Consider the following 16,578-nt stretch of genomic DNA (forward strand, 5'->3'; position numbering starts at 1 on the left):
TGTAGAAAATCACGTTCAGCAAACCTCTAGTTTTCCATTTTTACGCATAGATGTCGCCATCTAGCGGTTTAGTTATGCAAGAACAGATCTACAGTCCACTTATTTAAATTTTTTACTTCCTATTTTTATATTTTGTAGAATATATGTATTCAATAAAAGTGTAAATGAATATTTCGCGAGTTTTTTTTTTTTTTTTTTTTACCTCGGTGTGATTTTTTTTTTTTTTTTTTTACCTCGGTGTGATTATTTTCTAGTTCAAACAACTGCAGAACTGTCACGTGGTATCTGTTAGTTTTCACAGCGCACTGACGAACGGACCAATCACGTGGGTCTTTAGAAAAAGCGCTTTATCAACGTTTTAATTTTTCGGCAACATACCTTAACTTCAAACTAGCAGCTTTAAACGGTTATATTTTTTGTAGACACGTGTATCAAGTAAAAAGCAAATTTCAACACTGCTATAAAAAGGGATTCATAGCCCCCCCACGCCCCCTGGTGGGAAAGATAACAACAACAAGTCTTATTTTTCAACCTTTTAATGTTCTAATGTTGTATGTGTACGTAACGAATGAAGGCAACACACGTGCAATAAAACAAACACATTCAATCTGTATAAACATAAGCCCTTCCCTGGCTGTATAATAAAATACAAAGATGCACACCTCACACAGAAATACTCACTCACACACAGCTTCATCCAGATCAATTATGATATCCTTTCACCCAGATTCTGTCACACACAAAAACTACTTAAACGTATGGAAATATACATCTAGAATAGCCAGCTAAAACCCTTTGGCTCATTTTATCCACGTCTCCTGAGTTCAGTGTCAGTACATGATTCTTTCCCTTTTGGTTATACAGTACAGCAGTCTACTGTGTCTAAGCAATAACACAAAGATCTACAAAAACTTTGATTATTAACAACCCAATGACCATAAATGATCACTTATGAAAACATCTTAATTGAGTTTGAAAGTCCTGTCGAATAAGCATCCTGCGTAAACTTCAAACATGACACTTATTTTTCTCCTTCGATTAAAACTTTGTCTTAAATTTGAACTGAAATTATGTTTAACCTTAAATTTAGTTTTAATTGTAATCTGGTCTATACTCAATCTTCATTTATATTTACTCATGTACACTTACACTTTTTAATGATAATGGTCAATTACAATGCGTGTCATCATATAAAATATATTATATTCCCTAGCACGAAAAGCAGCAAATCAAAGCATTAAATAAACCAAATATGTTATTAGTATAGACAAATTCACTTAGATAACAGACTAAAAAAACTTAACAGATTAAAAATTCAATGTCCTTAAGTGTCTTAAATGTGTTGTCAGTAATGTCTACTTTCAATTTTAATAGTGCAGTGACAATTGTCAGAAAACGGCACACCTCCGTCAGTCTTCTTGTATTAACGGCAGTATTATTTAGCGCAGTGAATGTACTTAAAAGGAAAAAAGTGGATCCACAAAAAAATCTAAGAAATCAGAACAGGCCTCGCATACACCTGTTTAGCACAAACATTGTCAAATGTACCATGAAATGAATACGCTGTTGTGTTTCAGTGGCTTCTGTGTGCTGTAGTGGATGCTGGGGGTTGGAGTTTCTCAGATTTTCTGTCTTTAGTCTCCGAGTCGGAAGCTGAATCCGAGTCTTGAGCCTGCTGCTGTTTCATCCACATATCAGAATACATCCCTCCTTTAGCCAACAGCTCCTCATGCCTGCAACAATCACAACCGCACAGTCATTGCTAGTATGTCTTAATGCATGTGATTTTCAACTTTGCTTGACCAAAACAGTCACTTAAAGACAAACGTTCAAATAAGTGACAAATATCTAAGACAATAGATATTGGTTAAAACCGATGTCAGACAAATAAAACTGAATTGTCTTTGTAATGACACACTTACCTTCCTCTCTCTACTATCTGTCCATCGCTGACAACAAGAATCATGTCGGCTCCAATTATAGTCGACAATCTACAGCGCACACATGACATTAGACAGAATGTTAATATAAAATCTGTTTATACAGACAATGTTGGGTTCTTGATTCAGTTTACAGTTGGCAGTTAAACATGACACATAACGTGTAATGCATTTACCTGTGTGCCACCACAATGGTGGTTCTGTTGGCGCAGACTTTACCGAGCGAGGCTTGTATGTTTCGTTCGGTCTGTGTGTCTAAAGCAGATGTGGCCTGTGGGTAGAAGATCTTATCATGAACATATCAAATCTAACTGTGTGTATAAATACAACTTAAGAGTGTGTTCATTCATGTGTTTAATATGCATCTTTAAAAATGACTTGAATGCATAACTATTACTCCACGTTCCACGTTTTTTTTTTGACTTCACAATCATGTTTACTTCTTTTTCTTGTTGAGACATTTCCTCCCATAATGCACTTGTGATGTCATACCTCATCGAGGAGAATGATCTGTGGTGCTTTGAGGATGGTGCGGGCGATGGCCACTCTCTGCTTCTCTCCTCCACTCAACTTCAGACCTCTTTCACCCACCTGAGTTTCATAACCTACAAATGTATTACAAAAAAACACATTAAATATTAACTCAAATATAAAGTCATACTACAAAATGGCAAATGTACCAAAAAGACAAAAATTCTAAAATAATTATATGAAATTATAATTGTGTTAATATAATATTAAGAATGAAAATATGAAGAATATTAATAATAAGTGAATTACTGTATAACTATTGTATATATTCAAATGATAATTTCAGGACCTTTGGCAAATTATTTTTAATATGCTGTACATGAAATATATTTAATATATAAAAATATAGGAAATAAATCTTTTTATAAAATATATGACATATTTTTAAAATATATATATTCAAGGACATTCACAATTTTATTGTCTAATTCCGCAATCCTAAATCGAGAGAGTCAGAATGCTGTAGTGTTTCAGATGTTGTTTATATCAGATGTTGAGGTCTCTCACCGTCAGGGAAGGTCATGATTTTGTCATGAATGTCAGCAGCGATCGCCGCCTCCTCCACCTCCCGGTCGCTAGCGGTAACCCGCCCGTAACGGATGTTGTCTCGTATGTTATCATTGAACAGGACGGTGTCCTGAGGAACGACGCCGATGTGAGCCCGCAGTGAGCTTTGCTTCACCTGAAAAACATCAAGATCCATTTAGCATATTTACTACTGAACAGTCAGACACGAATGACAAACGCGAAACTTTGTTTGGGTACTCATCACATCTTTACCTTGGAGATGTCTTGACTGTCTATCTTTACACAGCCTCCCTGAACGTCATAGAAACGAAACAGCAGGCGAATGATGGTGCTTTTCCCTGATCCAGACTGACCAACCTGAAAGACGTCAAACCAATCCTGTGTTATAGACTGTATGTGAACGAAAAGGTTTCGGAAACAGAATTTGTGTTTTCATCCAGACATACACACATGAAGTGACTAAACAGAATAAAACTTACAAGTGCTACTGTCTGACCGGGCAGGACAGTAAAAGAGACATCTTTTAGAATCTCCTTTCTGCATATAAAAAAAAGAAACAAATAAATAAATATGATGCTCAAATTTGCCCTGCACCATGACAGAGTTATTATTATTATTATTATATTCTGAATTGGCTTTAATTTTATATTTTAAGTTTTTATGTTCATTTTTATTAATTTTTTTAAAATGTCATTGTTATGTGGCGTGCCTTTGTCATCTTATAATTTGTTGCTATATCAGAATTTATTTTACATTTAGTTTAGACATATGTCAATCATGTTAATGCCTCAACTCTTCAGTTTTTAAGTATTAAACTAAGAATTTCGATATATTCTTAAGGCTACATTTCTAATTTTCATTTATTTTAGGTTATAAAATAACATTTAGGCTGATATTTTGTGTAAAGTACACACTGTGGTAATAGTTCAGTACAATGGTAATGCTTTATTTTATTTGTAAGAGACTGCCAGAATCTACTTACCCTTGTGTGTAGCTGAAAAAGACATTTTCAAACTCAACTTTTCCCTGCCTGTAGTACAAACTTCCTGCGTTGACATCATCCTTCACCTACACAACAAAAAAAACCATAACATGACATCATTCATTATTCAAACGGCGTCATATTTTCAATTTTCACAATTTATAAAGAAAACCCTCCACTCACCTCTTCTTCCTCGGTGAAGAGCTCAAACATGCTTTCCATATCAATGAAAGAGCTCTGGATCATTCTGTCCGAGGAAAGAAAGGGAACGCAAAGTAGCGATTGATAAATTTGTGACCAAACTACAACCCCTAACATCATTACGGTTGCTACATCGCTTAGCACACCCTTTTTATTGTTGGCTATTAAGACAAAAAGTGAAACACTCCGTCATTTCGGATAAAAGCGTTTGCCAAATAAAGAAGTGAAGAAGCTTCGTACCGATAGTACGTTCCAAACCAGTTGAGAGGGGTGTAGAGCTGAATGATGTATGTCCCAAAGAGCACATAATCTCCAACCTAAACAGAGCAGGACAAGTTACATACGGTTCGCTTACAATTCACACTTGATAAATAAGCAATAATGTACCTGAAACTTGCCCTCTGTTACAAAGTACGCACAGAGAAGAGATCCGGCCAGCAGCCCCGAACCAATAATCAGATTCTGGGTTTGATTGAGGAAGGCCAAAGAAGCGTTGGTCTTCCACTCCGACACCTGAGCCAAAACAAAACGACTCATTTTAAAACCAACAACCTATAAATAAATGAATGTGTCCCTTGACAGGTCAAAGAGAGTGTGTTTGTTACCTGATATTTGAGGATGGCGCCCTCAAATCGATTCACTTCGTAACTCTCGGCATTGTAATATTTCACCTGGTGAAAATGAAATTCAACTTTCTTAAATGCTATCATATTGTAGAATTCACATACATTTCTTTTGTTATAAGGGCCATCGCACCGTCTCAAAGTTCAGTAAAGAGTCCACAGCTTTAGATTTGGCATTGTTATCCTGCGTGTTCATGTCTCGTCTGTATTTTGTTCTCCATTCGGTGATAATGATGGTGAGAGCTGGTAAAGATAATAACAAATAACAAATAATCAATTCAATTAACAATAAACTACATTTGAAGAGTTTGGTTCCAAAGTGAGATTATTTTTTAATGAATAACAAACTGCAGTTGGTTTGTTTTGATTTCAGCCATAATAACTTAAAAAATACAGCGAACACAATAAAAACGTGAATTTTGAATAATTTTGGAACCAAATTTCATTAATTCTTCTCGACTTCTAAGGCAAAGAAGCTTCAAATGAATACACTTTTAAATGATCTACTACAGTAGTTCTCAAACTGGGGGCCCGTGGCCCCTGGGGGGGCCCAAGATGGATCCAGGGGGGCCACAGATTTTGTGGCATTTTATGAAATATAGAAATTGATCATAGATTTTATGCAATCAAACATTGCACCAGACAGAAGAATTGATGTTTCAGTATTGTATAACCAAATATGTTTTTGTTTAAATAAAAATGTTAAATTTAAGATTATAAGTCTTTATTTGGGGGGACCGCAAAGCGATGCACTCTACACAAAGGGGGCCTTACAATAAAAAAGTTTGAGAACCACTGATCTACTACATTTCCCAAAATGTGCATCGACCAGAGCACAGTGCAAGGGAACGGCGTGATCCCATAATGCAATGCGCTCAAATTATCCGCAACTAGAGTAATACCACCTCAACAACAAAGCACGCTGCTGTTATGTTTATATTTGTGTGCCGTTTACGGTTTCAACTACTGAAAAGTACACAGAATAAACAGCAAAGTAGTTTAAACACAGCCCTAACTTCTCGATGTGAACCCGCGAAACAAGTCCTAAAAAACGAAGCAAACCTGAGGTCTGGAAATGTGTGTAATATTGTTTAAGATGATTCTGAATGCCTGAAGCGGCACCTTTACTTTATCTCCAAAACTTTTCACTTTGTTACTTTCACTTCTTTTTCAACAATAACTTTCAAATAGGTATCAAATACATTGAAGTTGCGTTTATTGGATACTTACTGAGGTAGAGGGTCATGCAAACGAAGACAATGAGGCCGAACCAGGCGTTAAAATAGGAGATGAAATAGACGATGGCGATAACGATGTCAGCGATGGTGGGAAAGATGCTGAATACGATGTAACTGTTCAAATAAACGGATCAAAGCAAGTTCTTCAAAAAACTTTTTCGACAACATGTCAATATTATTCAATGTAATCGCAGACAACTGTAAAGACATTTTGGGATTCTGACCTCAGCAGGCTGTTAATGGAGGACGTTCCTCTGTCGATGCTCCTCAGAACGTCTCCAGTGCGACGGCCCAGGTGCCAGCGCAGAGAGAGAGAGTGCAGGTGAGCGAAGAGACGCACCTGCACCACCCGGTTAGTGTACTGCTGAACCCGGATCCACATGAAAGAACGCATGTTACTCACGAACCCAGACGCGCCTGCCAACGGAAACAGATTTTCAGACTGACCGGAGCTAAAGGTGACTTTTAGAAGACGTCACGAGAGCGTGCCATGTCCTCACCAGCTCCTCCACCCTGCAGGAACTTCAGCAGGGCGTAAATGCACACCGTGAGAGCCAAAGTCTTCCAAGCGCTTCCGTCTGTTAACTGGTTCACTGTGACGAGACCAAAACCAAGCGTGGCCATTAAAATTTGTGAGAGAGCTTCACAACAGACAGTTTCCTATTCCGAACTGTGCATTTTTCACGATAAAAGCTCGGCGCCGTCCGGTGTGCGACGATAGTCATCATTATTCAGTGCTTCATAAATGCATTTACACAATAGCATTTTTGTTTAGCAACCTAATTTGAAACATCTTCAGATCAAATTATTTTTAAGGTCCATGAAAAAACTGACCCTGCATTTTTAAACAGCATTGCAGAAGAATAAGTTACGTGTATAAGAAAGTGCACCTATGTTTTTGTAGTATATGGGCACAAACACATTGATGGCGCGTTCAGCTCCCAGCAGACTGAGACACAACACGACCAGCAGCTGTAACGTGGCGTTTCCTTTGGGCCACATGTACGGGATCAAGAGACGCACCTTCTTCCCGAAATCCTTCCATGTGGACTGGTTCTCAGAGGAGTCACCCAGGAGAGGCTGTGAAGATCACGAGATCAACAATTTGACAGTTCAAGTGCCGATCCAAATTTCGAGACATTCTAAAGTATTATAAACACGATATGAAGGTTAATTATGGATATGCGTGTCGGTCAATCGCTCACCTGTGTGCCGTGCTCGACATCACGCTCGTCTTCATTGATCAGAAGCATGTACGGTCGCCGTGGCAACCCCGGTGCTTTGAGGCCTAAGAGGAACAGCAAGCCCGAGCAGAAATAACGCAGAAGCCAGAAAGCAAACTCCCCCTGCAGACATAGTGACAAAACCAAAGTCAATACACATACAAAGATATTCAGTAGCACTTTTGTTGTGTGTACCTTTCAGAACCGAATGAAAAAAAAGATTTAAACTTCGCTTTTTTAAACAAAATATTTACCTTTATGAATTTGGCACACGCTTTTATCCAAAACGTTCAAGATTTTATTTTTATACATTTGCGCGACGAACTGAACTATAGGATCTAACTTTGTCTGAATCATTAAGATATCAAAAACTCTAGTAATAATACTAAATGTTTATAGTAAAAACCTTACACTTCATTTAGATTTTGTGTTATTTAGTTAATTATTTAAAGTTGTATTATTATGGATGAATCCATGCATTTCATTTTTTTCTATTTGATTATTAATGTGACATTTTTTTGCATCACATCACATTAGGGAGATCTAGCAAAAATGTTGCTGCTTAATGTATTTATTACATTTGATTCTATTTATTTTTAATTAAAATATTTATTTTTACCAGTTGTATTTTATTTATTATATATTGTACTGTATACCATGATTATTATATTACTTATTGTAGCACTTTATTTAATTCGATTCAAAAGCTCAACTGCAACAGCTGTCACATGATTGGTCAATGAGAGCAGTTTGGGGGTGTGGCCAACCGAGCGGGAGGCGACGCAGTCAGAAGCCAGCATGACTCGACAATATTTACTGCAGGTGCAAGTCCCTACTTCTTAAAGACACACGCTGACATGACAGTTTTGATTCATGACGTCTTTATCATCACATTTGATCACTACAGCGTCATTCTACACTGTTGAACTTGAATGAATGAATGAAACCTGTTGCTTAATTTTTGCTGTAAATGATTGTTTCAATAGAATAATGCTGTGTCATGATGTGCGTGCATTCACAGAGCCGAGTCGCTTTCTAATGTTGACACGGTCAGTAAGCACAATAGAAACACTGACAACGGTCACGAAATAGGTAGGGTAAGAATAACACGTCATTGTCATCGTCTTCAGAAGAAATACCTGTTGATTGGGCGTCTCCAAAGCCCACCACCACTGAGGGCTCATCCACGATGTAAACGCCAAGTTTTCGGCCGCAAAAGCCACAGCCCAGTACAGCAATAGAACCACACTGTGTCCTCTGGTTCTGTCTCTCACCAGAACCCTCTTCCTCTCCAACCGCAGCAAGACTACGGCCCAAATCCATCCCAGCGTCGAGAGGCAGCCGTAGAGCACCACGTACCCTGGCAGGTCTCCACCCCGACTGACCCGATAAACCGTCCAGCCCGGAGCGTGCAGGGCGAGCAGCACCGACAGGACCACCTGGAGTCGGTAGAGTCGAGAGCGGGGGATGAACTTGGGCTCCATCTCTGTGCCGTAGCGAGAGTAGCATACGCACAGGAGGGTGCCGAGGAGGAACGAGAGGGCGAGCAGGACGCAGGGCACCAGTGTGAAGTAGAAGCATAGAGTCAGGCCGCCCTCCACCCAGACCTGCTGCATGGAGACGCCTGCTTCACAGTAGCTCTGTATCTTCGCCATTATGACGACGATGACCCTCACAATAAATATATCTAGAAGAAAACACAAAATTATGAACATTTTCATATGCCGTGATATTTTGAAGTAGTTCAAGGAATACCGTGGTTTTACCATAGTACACGAAGAAGGGAGATCACGTAGCAATAACATAAATGTAATAACTAATTTTAATGTTATTTATGAATTGTATGCATAAAGAAATACATTTATTAAAATGTAAGATCAACAGTACTATATCTACACTTTTGTTTTTTATTTATAAAGACATAATATACATTGATTAAAAATAATTAAAAACTATAAGAAACTATACCAAGTAAAGTCTTTATTGCTAAAAACTATTATCGATATAACATCGATAAGTTAGGCAAAGAAGTTATGTCAACGCAAGACTATGCGTCCAACTTACTCGGTAATACCACAAAACCGTGATATAACACTATTGTGCTACCATTACATTTTGCTAAATAGATTAATATTAAATATAACAATGACAGCTGTACGACAGGTCTGCAGACATGGATACACTTATGTTACTATAGGCCAGTAAGATATAAACAAACCTGTTTCCTAAGAGCGGTTTTCGGTTTCTTCAAGTCTCTCGAGTGTGTCCTTAAACAGTCACAGCATTAGACGAATTGGGATCATTTTGCTGCGCTGATAAACATTTAAGTGATTGTGTTCGTCGTCTGTCCTTGCAGTAAATGTAAACGAGTCATGCACGCACCCATAGAAACGCGTCGCGCACCTCTACCGGCCATGACTTTTATTATACAACAACATTACACACGCCGCCTCAGGGTCCTAGTGCCTCCCTAAACTAAAACATACGTAAAATTCAATGAACATTAAAGAGACATGGCGAGAACACACAACGTTTACTTTGAAACACTGAAAAAAGGACCTAAAAAGTTAACGGTGAGGTGGAAATGATCGTCCAGACAGCAGCGAAAGTACAGAAATCGCGATCTTGTGGTACCTGTTACTTTTCACAGCGCTGCTCAAGATGGACCAATCACAGTCGAATAAAAAAATATCGCGTTGTATTTTAGCAGGTTTGTCAGGTGCCTGTAAAGTATATTTCAACGATTATACAATTTGGTGTTAAATTAAAAACGGCAAAAAAGAAAGTTTTAATCACGTAAATGATATAATCCGGCGAACGTTAGGGACGTTTACAAACATATAAAACCGTATTTAAATTAAAACAATATCAAATATATACGTAAAATATGTAGCCTATTATAAAGTAATAAAAGAGACGTGTTAAAACCTGACAATCAGTCACAATTAGGTATTGTACATCATTTAACATTTTGTCGCTCAAAACATCCTGAGACCTTATTTTGACGTAGGCTAGCTATTTATCATTAAAAATCTTTATGTCGGCTAGTGTAAAAGAAACGCCCCGTCTTCAGTTTTGTTAAGGAGTGCCATAGCAGAATGAACCAGCAGATGGCAATGTTATACCATTTTTGTGAGCAATTGTAGCGCTAGGCAGATGACCAAAATGTTCTTTACTATCTGCGCAAGACAGCTTACAAATATCCCATAGAATAGTGAGTAGTCCTGTTGGGATGCAAAAGAAAATCAGTTCAACAGATTTCTTTTATCCTTTGTGTTCATGTAGGCCTATTTGTTTTTGTGTGCAAAATCGTAAATGAATGGTGAAATGCAGACACTTTCAATAGTGAAGAGTGCAATGTGAGATTGGAGCTGTGTGCCGTCAATACAAGGTAAATCTACATTTCTGAAATCGGTGGGGAATTTGAGTGATTTTAGACAAGAAGCACATATTTTATGGTTGCGAGTTTGGCATCATTGGAGAAGGTATATTTAATTGATAAAGGTTTTCTTAAAGTGCAAAACAGGATTTTCCAATCATAAAGATCTGCCTTTAATATATAGCAAAACCAAGCACTGCTCTGTAAATACTGGCCACTTGCTTAAAACATCTTGTTGTTTTTCTCTATTCTTCAAGCTATTTTTATTAATATTAGGAATATCAGAAATAATTCTGGTCTCATAATGCGATAACAAATATTTTTCGATGACCTGTACAAGCAATAAACGTTGTTTGAAAATAAGAAAAACGCAACGGTTTGTTTGTTTTGTGTGTGACTGATTGTTAGGCTACAACGAAGACTACTGTCCTTTCATTTTTTTAAAGGTCAAGTATGTTTGCTTCACTGACCAGCCACAAGTCATCAGCCATGAATTACCTTCCCAAATGACCTCCACGTTCACTCATTTCATAAAGACAATTATCTTGTCATTTCCTAAATACATTAAATGTCATGTCTGTGATCCGAAGACGTCTCTCATTATCTACATATATGTTATTAATAGAGACGGTCAGTGAAGCCCAGACTCATGGACCATTAGACAGGAGAAGAGAGACTTAATTGTTTCCTGAGTGTCTGGAACTGGGGACTGGAAGAGAAAGGTAATTAAATCTCTTCCTCCATTACGAACTTTCCTGTCTTGACGGGAATCTTAATGAAGAGGGTTAATTATGACTTCTGACAGACGTCGTCTCTCGCTGTGGCACGAGGCATCTTTATCCTGGATGCTTTACCTGCTTTAAATAAATGAATAGTATAAAGCGAAAATGCAGTATAAATAAAGTGTATGCTTGGTTTAAAGATGAGTGTGTTCTTTAGTAAACACAATACAGTGTTGTTTTATCAAGACATCAACACAAATAACATGTCAAAGAATTATGCATTGCAAGTAACATCTAACACACACACACACACACCCTTTTTAATGTCCTGACATCATCTGACATTACACAAACACACACACCCTTTTAATGTCCTGACAACATCTGGCCATTAAAATGCAAGCTATTTCTATGTAGATTGTGTTAACCTCCTGCCAAGTACTTTTAAAGATGCACACAGAAGCAACATACACCTCATTATCACAATTTTCCAGAATTATAATGGCCCTCGCATCAGCATTTCATTATTTATTTGGGCCAGGGTCTCATTTTAAGCACTCGAGGGGGTCGCTGTGAGTCAATGGATGCGTTAGTAAAACACGGTGATATTATGGAACATCAGCTGGGTACAAACACACCATTATAGTTATATGCCACACTTCATATTAATAAACCTTCCTGCAGCTTTTATGGCCATTTTAATTACATCTATTCATCTTCCTGCCCCCACGGGCCGTGTATACAGATGCAATCTGTTTCTCCGAATGAAAGACAAGGGTCATAAAGTTCTGTCACCAAAATATAGCATATATATATATATATGTGGTGTAACTTTAAAAAAAAAAAAAAAACAGTAAAATTATGATTACTTGTGTTTTTATGCGGTCTTTAAGGGACAGTTCCCCCAAAATAAAAATTCTGTCATTTATTTGCCCTATTGTCATTTCAAACCTGTATGGCTTTCTGCTGCAGAAATATTTCTAAGCATATTGGTCACTGAACTATGGCGATACCCATTCACTCCCACACTGTTAAAAAAAAAAAGAACGTAAATTTTTCATGTATGATGTCCCCAAAACTTTCAAAATACAGAAAAAGACATGTAATTTTACGGGGAAAACTGTTATTTTACGGTATATTTCTGGCGCCCCAGAAAATTTGTTTTTATTTTGGATTTTTTTTACAGTGTATTATGTAGACATAAAACCAATGCAAGTCAACGAGTACCACCGTTGTTCAGTTAAAGATGACCAAAACTTTATGTACAGTTAAAACATACGTTGCTATATAAAATGTATACTGTAGATCTACTTCCAAACTGCTAACCACACACCACTGAATCGTCGAGCAATCATTCCCTAATAATATGAACAAATAGCATTTTTAAACGCTTATAACTACAGTCACACACACCCAAGTTCCTCTGTGACAAATTTATGGTTACCCCGAACAGCAAATGATCACAGTGCCACAAAGCATTAAAGAGCGCCACAAACCAGCGAAGAGTGCCACATCAGCTCTTTTAAAAGCCGGTGGGTCATTAGCACAGATGGTTTTCCCAGAACAGAAACAAAACCTAATGGGCTTTAACCAACTAACTGCGGGCATCACCGGGCCACAGAACAAAAAAAAAAAAACGTACAAATTAGACAAAATGCCTTTTATTGTCATTCACATATTAAATTAGGAGGTTTCCGATGAGTAAATGCTCGTTCTCACTTGGTGGTGTCTGCATGACAAAGATCGGGCCAACGGTAGCTTCATCTTCCAACGTGGCATCTCACAAAGGCACAAAGATTAAAGCAACATTTTACAATTGTACAGCAAGTCTAGACAAAACTCTATGAATGAATTACAGAGAAATGGATCAATACCTTCAGCATCTAAACTTCTTCCCTTCCTCACAGCACAGCTCGTCTCACAACATCCACACAAATGATCTTCTCCGCTCGCAGCCACCCAGCTGTAGGGTCAAATAAAAACACTCATTTACCAAACGAAATCTCAAAAGCAAACTCCCAATATCCTCAGTTCTGTACCTGTTAGATCCCAATACAAATGAGCAGGCCTTGTGCACTGAATCAATGGGACTGGATGTCGCTGTAGCTCTTAAATGACAAGTTATGTAGATCTGGAGGAAAGACAAACTTTTGGATTTTAATAAAAGATAGCTCGGGTCTAAACCGAACTGCATGTAAAGATATGATGGAAGTGAGATTTTTCAACTTGAAATAAACATTCGGTCATTGTTTACTCACCCTCTTGTCATTTTAAACCTGTGTGACTTTCTTTCTTTTACACACAAGAAGATGTTTTGAAGAACGTTGGTAGCCGGACGACATCGGTACCCATTTACTTCTATTGAAGGGACACAAAACCAACGCAAGTCAATGTGTACCGCCGTTGTTCGGTTACCAACATTCTTCAAAATATCTTCTTTTGTATTCTGCAGAAGAGGGTCATGCAGGTTTGAAATGACAAAAGGTTGAGTAAACGAGGACAGAATGTTCTTTTTTTTGGTGAAAAACAGACCCACCGTTCCGCTGTGATCTTGCTTAAACCTGAACGCCTCAATCTGAAATTGTAACTTGTCTTCTTGAATCCTGGGCATGAACGTGGACCTGGAACCTGTCAGCTTGGCATCAGTCATGCATCTAAAATATTTACAGCCAGATTTGTTACATTATCAAATTTCAGAAAGGGAGCGTTCCTAACGTCGGTCACTCACCCACTGTTCTCAATGAAGGTGTAAACCGTGGCCGCGTTCCCACTGGGACCCGAAGTAGCCGCGCAACTTTCCACAAAAACCCGCAAGGGTGCGTGATTAGCGCGGACCACCGACGCTTCCAGGTTTATAAAATCTTCCAGAAAGTATGTACTGGAGGGTCTCTGAAACTTCCAGTCATCTACAAAACAGTTTTTAGGGAACATGGAGTAAAAATAAGTGTAGTCCGTTCACCCAAAAAGGAAAATCCTGTCATCATTTACTCACCCTCTTGTCATTTCAAACCTGCGTGACTTTCTGTCGCAGAACACAAAAGAGGACATTTTTGAAGAATGTTGGTAAGCGAACAACAGTGGTACCAGTTGACTTGCATTGGTTTTGTGTCCGTACAAGAGAACTCAATGGGTACCGCCGTTGTTCGGTTTACAAACCCTCTTTAAAAATATCTTCTTTTGTATTCTGCGGAAGAAAGTCATACAGGTTTAAAATGACAAGAGATTGAGTAAATGACAGAAACATTTTTTTGGGGGGGGGTGAACCATCACTTTAAGTATTAAATGTTGAAACTTCGGTTACCAGTCATGAGCTTGAGAGAAAGTTGTAAGTGGTCTTCTCCAGTTTTCAGGGCAGCGTAAGGAATCCAAGCGGGTCTCAAAGCATGGCTGCTCACATTGTGCTTCCTTAAAACATTTAAAATGAGAAACGGTTTATGCAAGATAAAGTCTTATGATGTTATATTTGCAAGCTTTTTGGTTTTACCTTGGGTAAATGCAATGGATAGCAACAGTAGCATCATTGGTCTTTACAATGGGTGTGTTAGGAACAGGTGAAGTTGAATACACCAAAGCAAAAGAATACACGAGTGTGTCTTCAGTCATCTGTAAAAGAGAGATTGATGCTTAAAAAAAAAGTTTAGGATAGTTTTTCTTACAGTTTCATTGCAAATAACAAAGAATAAAATAAAGAAAAAGCTTCAAAGTGTTCATCATTCATTCACTCTTTAACCTGCATGACTTTCTTTCTACTGCGGAACACAAAAGAAGATATTTTGAAGAATGTTGTTAACCAAACACCGATCCCCATTGACTTCCATTGTATGGACACAAAACCACCCAGACATTTCTCGCACAAGATATTTTTTCACAGTCACATACAGGTTTGTTTTAACAGCATGAGGGTGAACAAATGAGACTTTTCAGGAACTATCCGAGCATACCGTGAGTGTGCTCCCACAATCTTGTAGCGCTGATTCGAAGACAACAATCCTCGCATGGTGATCGAATCCAACAAACGGACATCCACCTAGCGTCAGATCAGACGGATCGATGAACTGTCCGTTTCCTAAGAAATCCTGCTGGGCGTGAACTTTGACCGAGACCTCGCCACATCGAACCCCCACAGAGTTTGCAGGCACTGGGGTCTTTGGCTCAAACGTCGACTGCATCACGACCTCATCCTTCACCACAGGCTGGAGAACAGGACCTGGCATGGGTTTCTGTTGAATTTGTGTAGGATACTCGTGTCTTTGCTCAGGTCTGGAATTCATTTGGCTTTGCACGGGTGCGTAGCTGGTACTCTGGGATTGCACTTGCATTGGGATCTGGATGAACCCTTGCGACGGAGGGCCTGCCATTGCTGGAGCGGCCCTCCAGGATGCGGCGGGTCCTCTGGTGTGAATGCGATTTTGAAGCGCGTTGGACGCCAAACTAAGCAGATTTTGATCAGGTCGAGGAGGACCTGGGACAAGAGGACGTCTAAAGATGGCGTTTTGACCCGAGCCCTTGTCGAAAGATGGCTGTCCGTGATTCACCAGTTCAGAGTGACACAATAATGCGTTTATTAAAGAAATTATTAAAATAAAACCAATGACCTTTGTACTTCTTTCCATTGTTGGTCTTTCGATACCTTCCTGAGCTCCCAGAGGATAAAAGAACACGAAAATCACTCTTTAATGTTGATTGGCTGAAATAGTGTGGTTCTAAGTTGACTCCGCCCCTCTAAATTTCCCTCCAGCCCATCACAATTAAAATGCGGGGAGGGTGCCACACTTTAAAGAAAGTGTTGTTTGATATGTAGAAATTTGATTTAAAAACGTGGATACATTTCTTAGCTGTAATACAAATGGGTTTCTACTAAAAATGTTGTTGAATTGGGGATTTATTTATTCATTGGTGCATTTGTCCTCTAACATTTATAATCATAATTATATAAATAAACATCTTCATGAAATCAAAGCAAAATATTCTCTATTTTCCAAGCGTTCTTCCACATTCTGTTCTCACAGCTGCATCTCTCGCAAGTGTACTCAGTGTTCATCAGGTGCTCTGTTCTGTTAGTCTTTCACAGAACTTTACACCACGCTGTGCTAAGCTACTCCGACACGGGACGAAGCTGTGATAGGACAGGTCTCAGATCAGCCGGAGCTGCCTGTCATCCCTATTATGCAGTTCTGAGTAACTGCATTAATGGCTTCTAATTTGGCCCGG

At 38.6% G+C, this 16,578-nt stretch overlaps 2 protein-coding genes across 2 annotated transcripts; both read right to left on the minus strand.

The window, feature by feature from the left end:
* Positions 1-520: 520 nt before the first annotated feature.
* On the minus strand, positions 521-9,795 carry abcb6a (ATP-binding cassette, sub-family B (MDR/TAP), member 6a). The gene is made up of 20 exons (XM_057331359.1): positions 9,485-9,795; positions 8,406-8,953; positions 7,249-7,389; positions 6,934-7,123; positions 6,544-6,636; positions 6,268-6,460; positions 6,036-6,157; positions 4,939-5,048; positions 4,788-4,853; positions 4,570-4,695; positions 4,423-4,499; positions 4,165-4,228; positions 3,982-4,067; positions 3,479-3,536; positions 3,252-3,356; positions 2,979-3,153; positions 2,433-2,545; positions 2,117-2,211; positions 1,923-1,991; positions 521-1,733 (listed from the first exon to the last, which is right to left on the minus strand). The coding sequence occupies exons 2-20, from the start codon at positions 8,919-8,921 to the stop codon at positions 1,574-1,576; spliced, it is 2,559 nt and encodes an 852-aa protein (XP_057187342.1). The 5' UTR covers positions 8,922-8,953; positions 9,485-9,795; the 3' UTR covers positions 521-1,573.
* Positions 9,796-12,871: 3,076 nt separating this feature from the next.
* Positions 12,872-15,998, minus strand: LOC130553385 (zona pellucida sperm-binding protein 3-like). The gene is made up of 8 exons (XM_057332322.1): positions 15,309-15,998; positions 14,852-14,970; positions 14,669-14,772; positions 14,096-14,273; positions 13,904-14,021; positions 13,407-13,498; positions 13,242-13,330; positions 12,872-13,146 (listed from the first exon to the last, which is right to left on the minus strand). The coding sequence occupies exons 1-8, from the start codon at positions 15,978-15,980 to the stop codon at positions 13,046-13,048; spliced, it is 1,473 nt and encodes a 490-aa protein (XP_057188305.1). The 5' UTR covers positions 15,981-15,998; the 3' UTR covers positions 12,872-13,045.
* Between the last annotated feature and the right edge of the window lie 580 nt (positions 15,999-16,578).

This window comes from Triplophysa rosa, linkage group LG4 (genome assembly GCF_024868665.1).
Source record: "Triplophysa rosa linkage group LG4, Trosa_1v2, whole genome shotgun sequence".
Taxonomy (NCBI): domain Eukaryota; kingdom Metazoa; phylum Chordata; class Actinopteri; order Cypriniformes; family Nemacheilidae; genus Triplophysa; species Triplophysa rosa.

What these genes read in the sequence shown, in the direction of transcription:
- abcb6a (XM_057331359.1), bottom strand. Translation starts at nt 8,921, where the DNA reads ATGGCGAAGATACAGAGCTACTGTGAAGCAGGCGTCTCCATGCAGCAG. An exon ending in GCGCCATCCTCAAATATCAG is followed by an intron (nt 4,696 to 4,787) that starts GTAACAAACACA and finishes GTTTTGGCTCAG; the next exon opens with GTGTCGGAGTGGAAGACCAA. An exon ending in TAACAGAGGGCAAGTTTCAG is followed by an intron (nt 4,500 to 4,569) that starts GTACATTATTGC and finishes TGCTCTGTTTAG; the next exon opens with GTTGGAGATTATGTGCTCTT.
- LOC130553385 (XM_057332322.1), bottom strand. Translation starts at nt 15,980, where the DNA reads ATGGAAAGAAGTACAAAGGTCATTGGTTTTATTTTAATAATTTCTTTA. An exon ending in ATTGTGGGAGCACACTCACG is followed by an intron (nt 14,971 to 15,308) that starts GTATGCTCGGAT and finishes TCTCTTTTACAG; the next exon opens with ATGACTGAAGACACACTCGT. An exon ending in ACCTTCATTGAGAACAGTGG is followed by an intron (nt 14,022 to 14,095) that starts GTGAGTGACCGA and finishes TAAATATTTTAG; the next exon opens with ATGCATGACTGATGCCAAGC.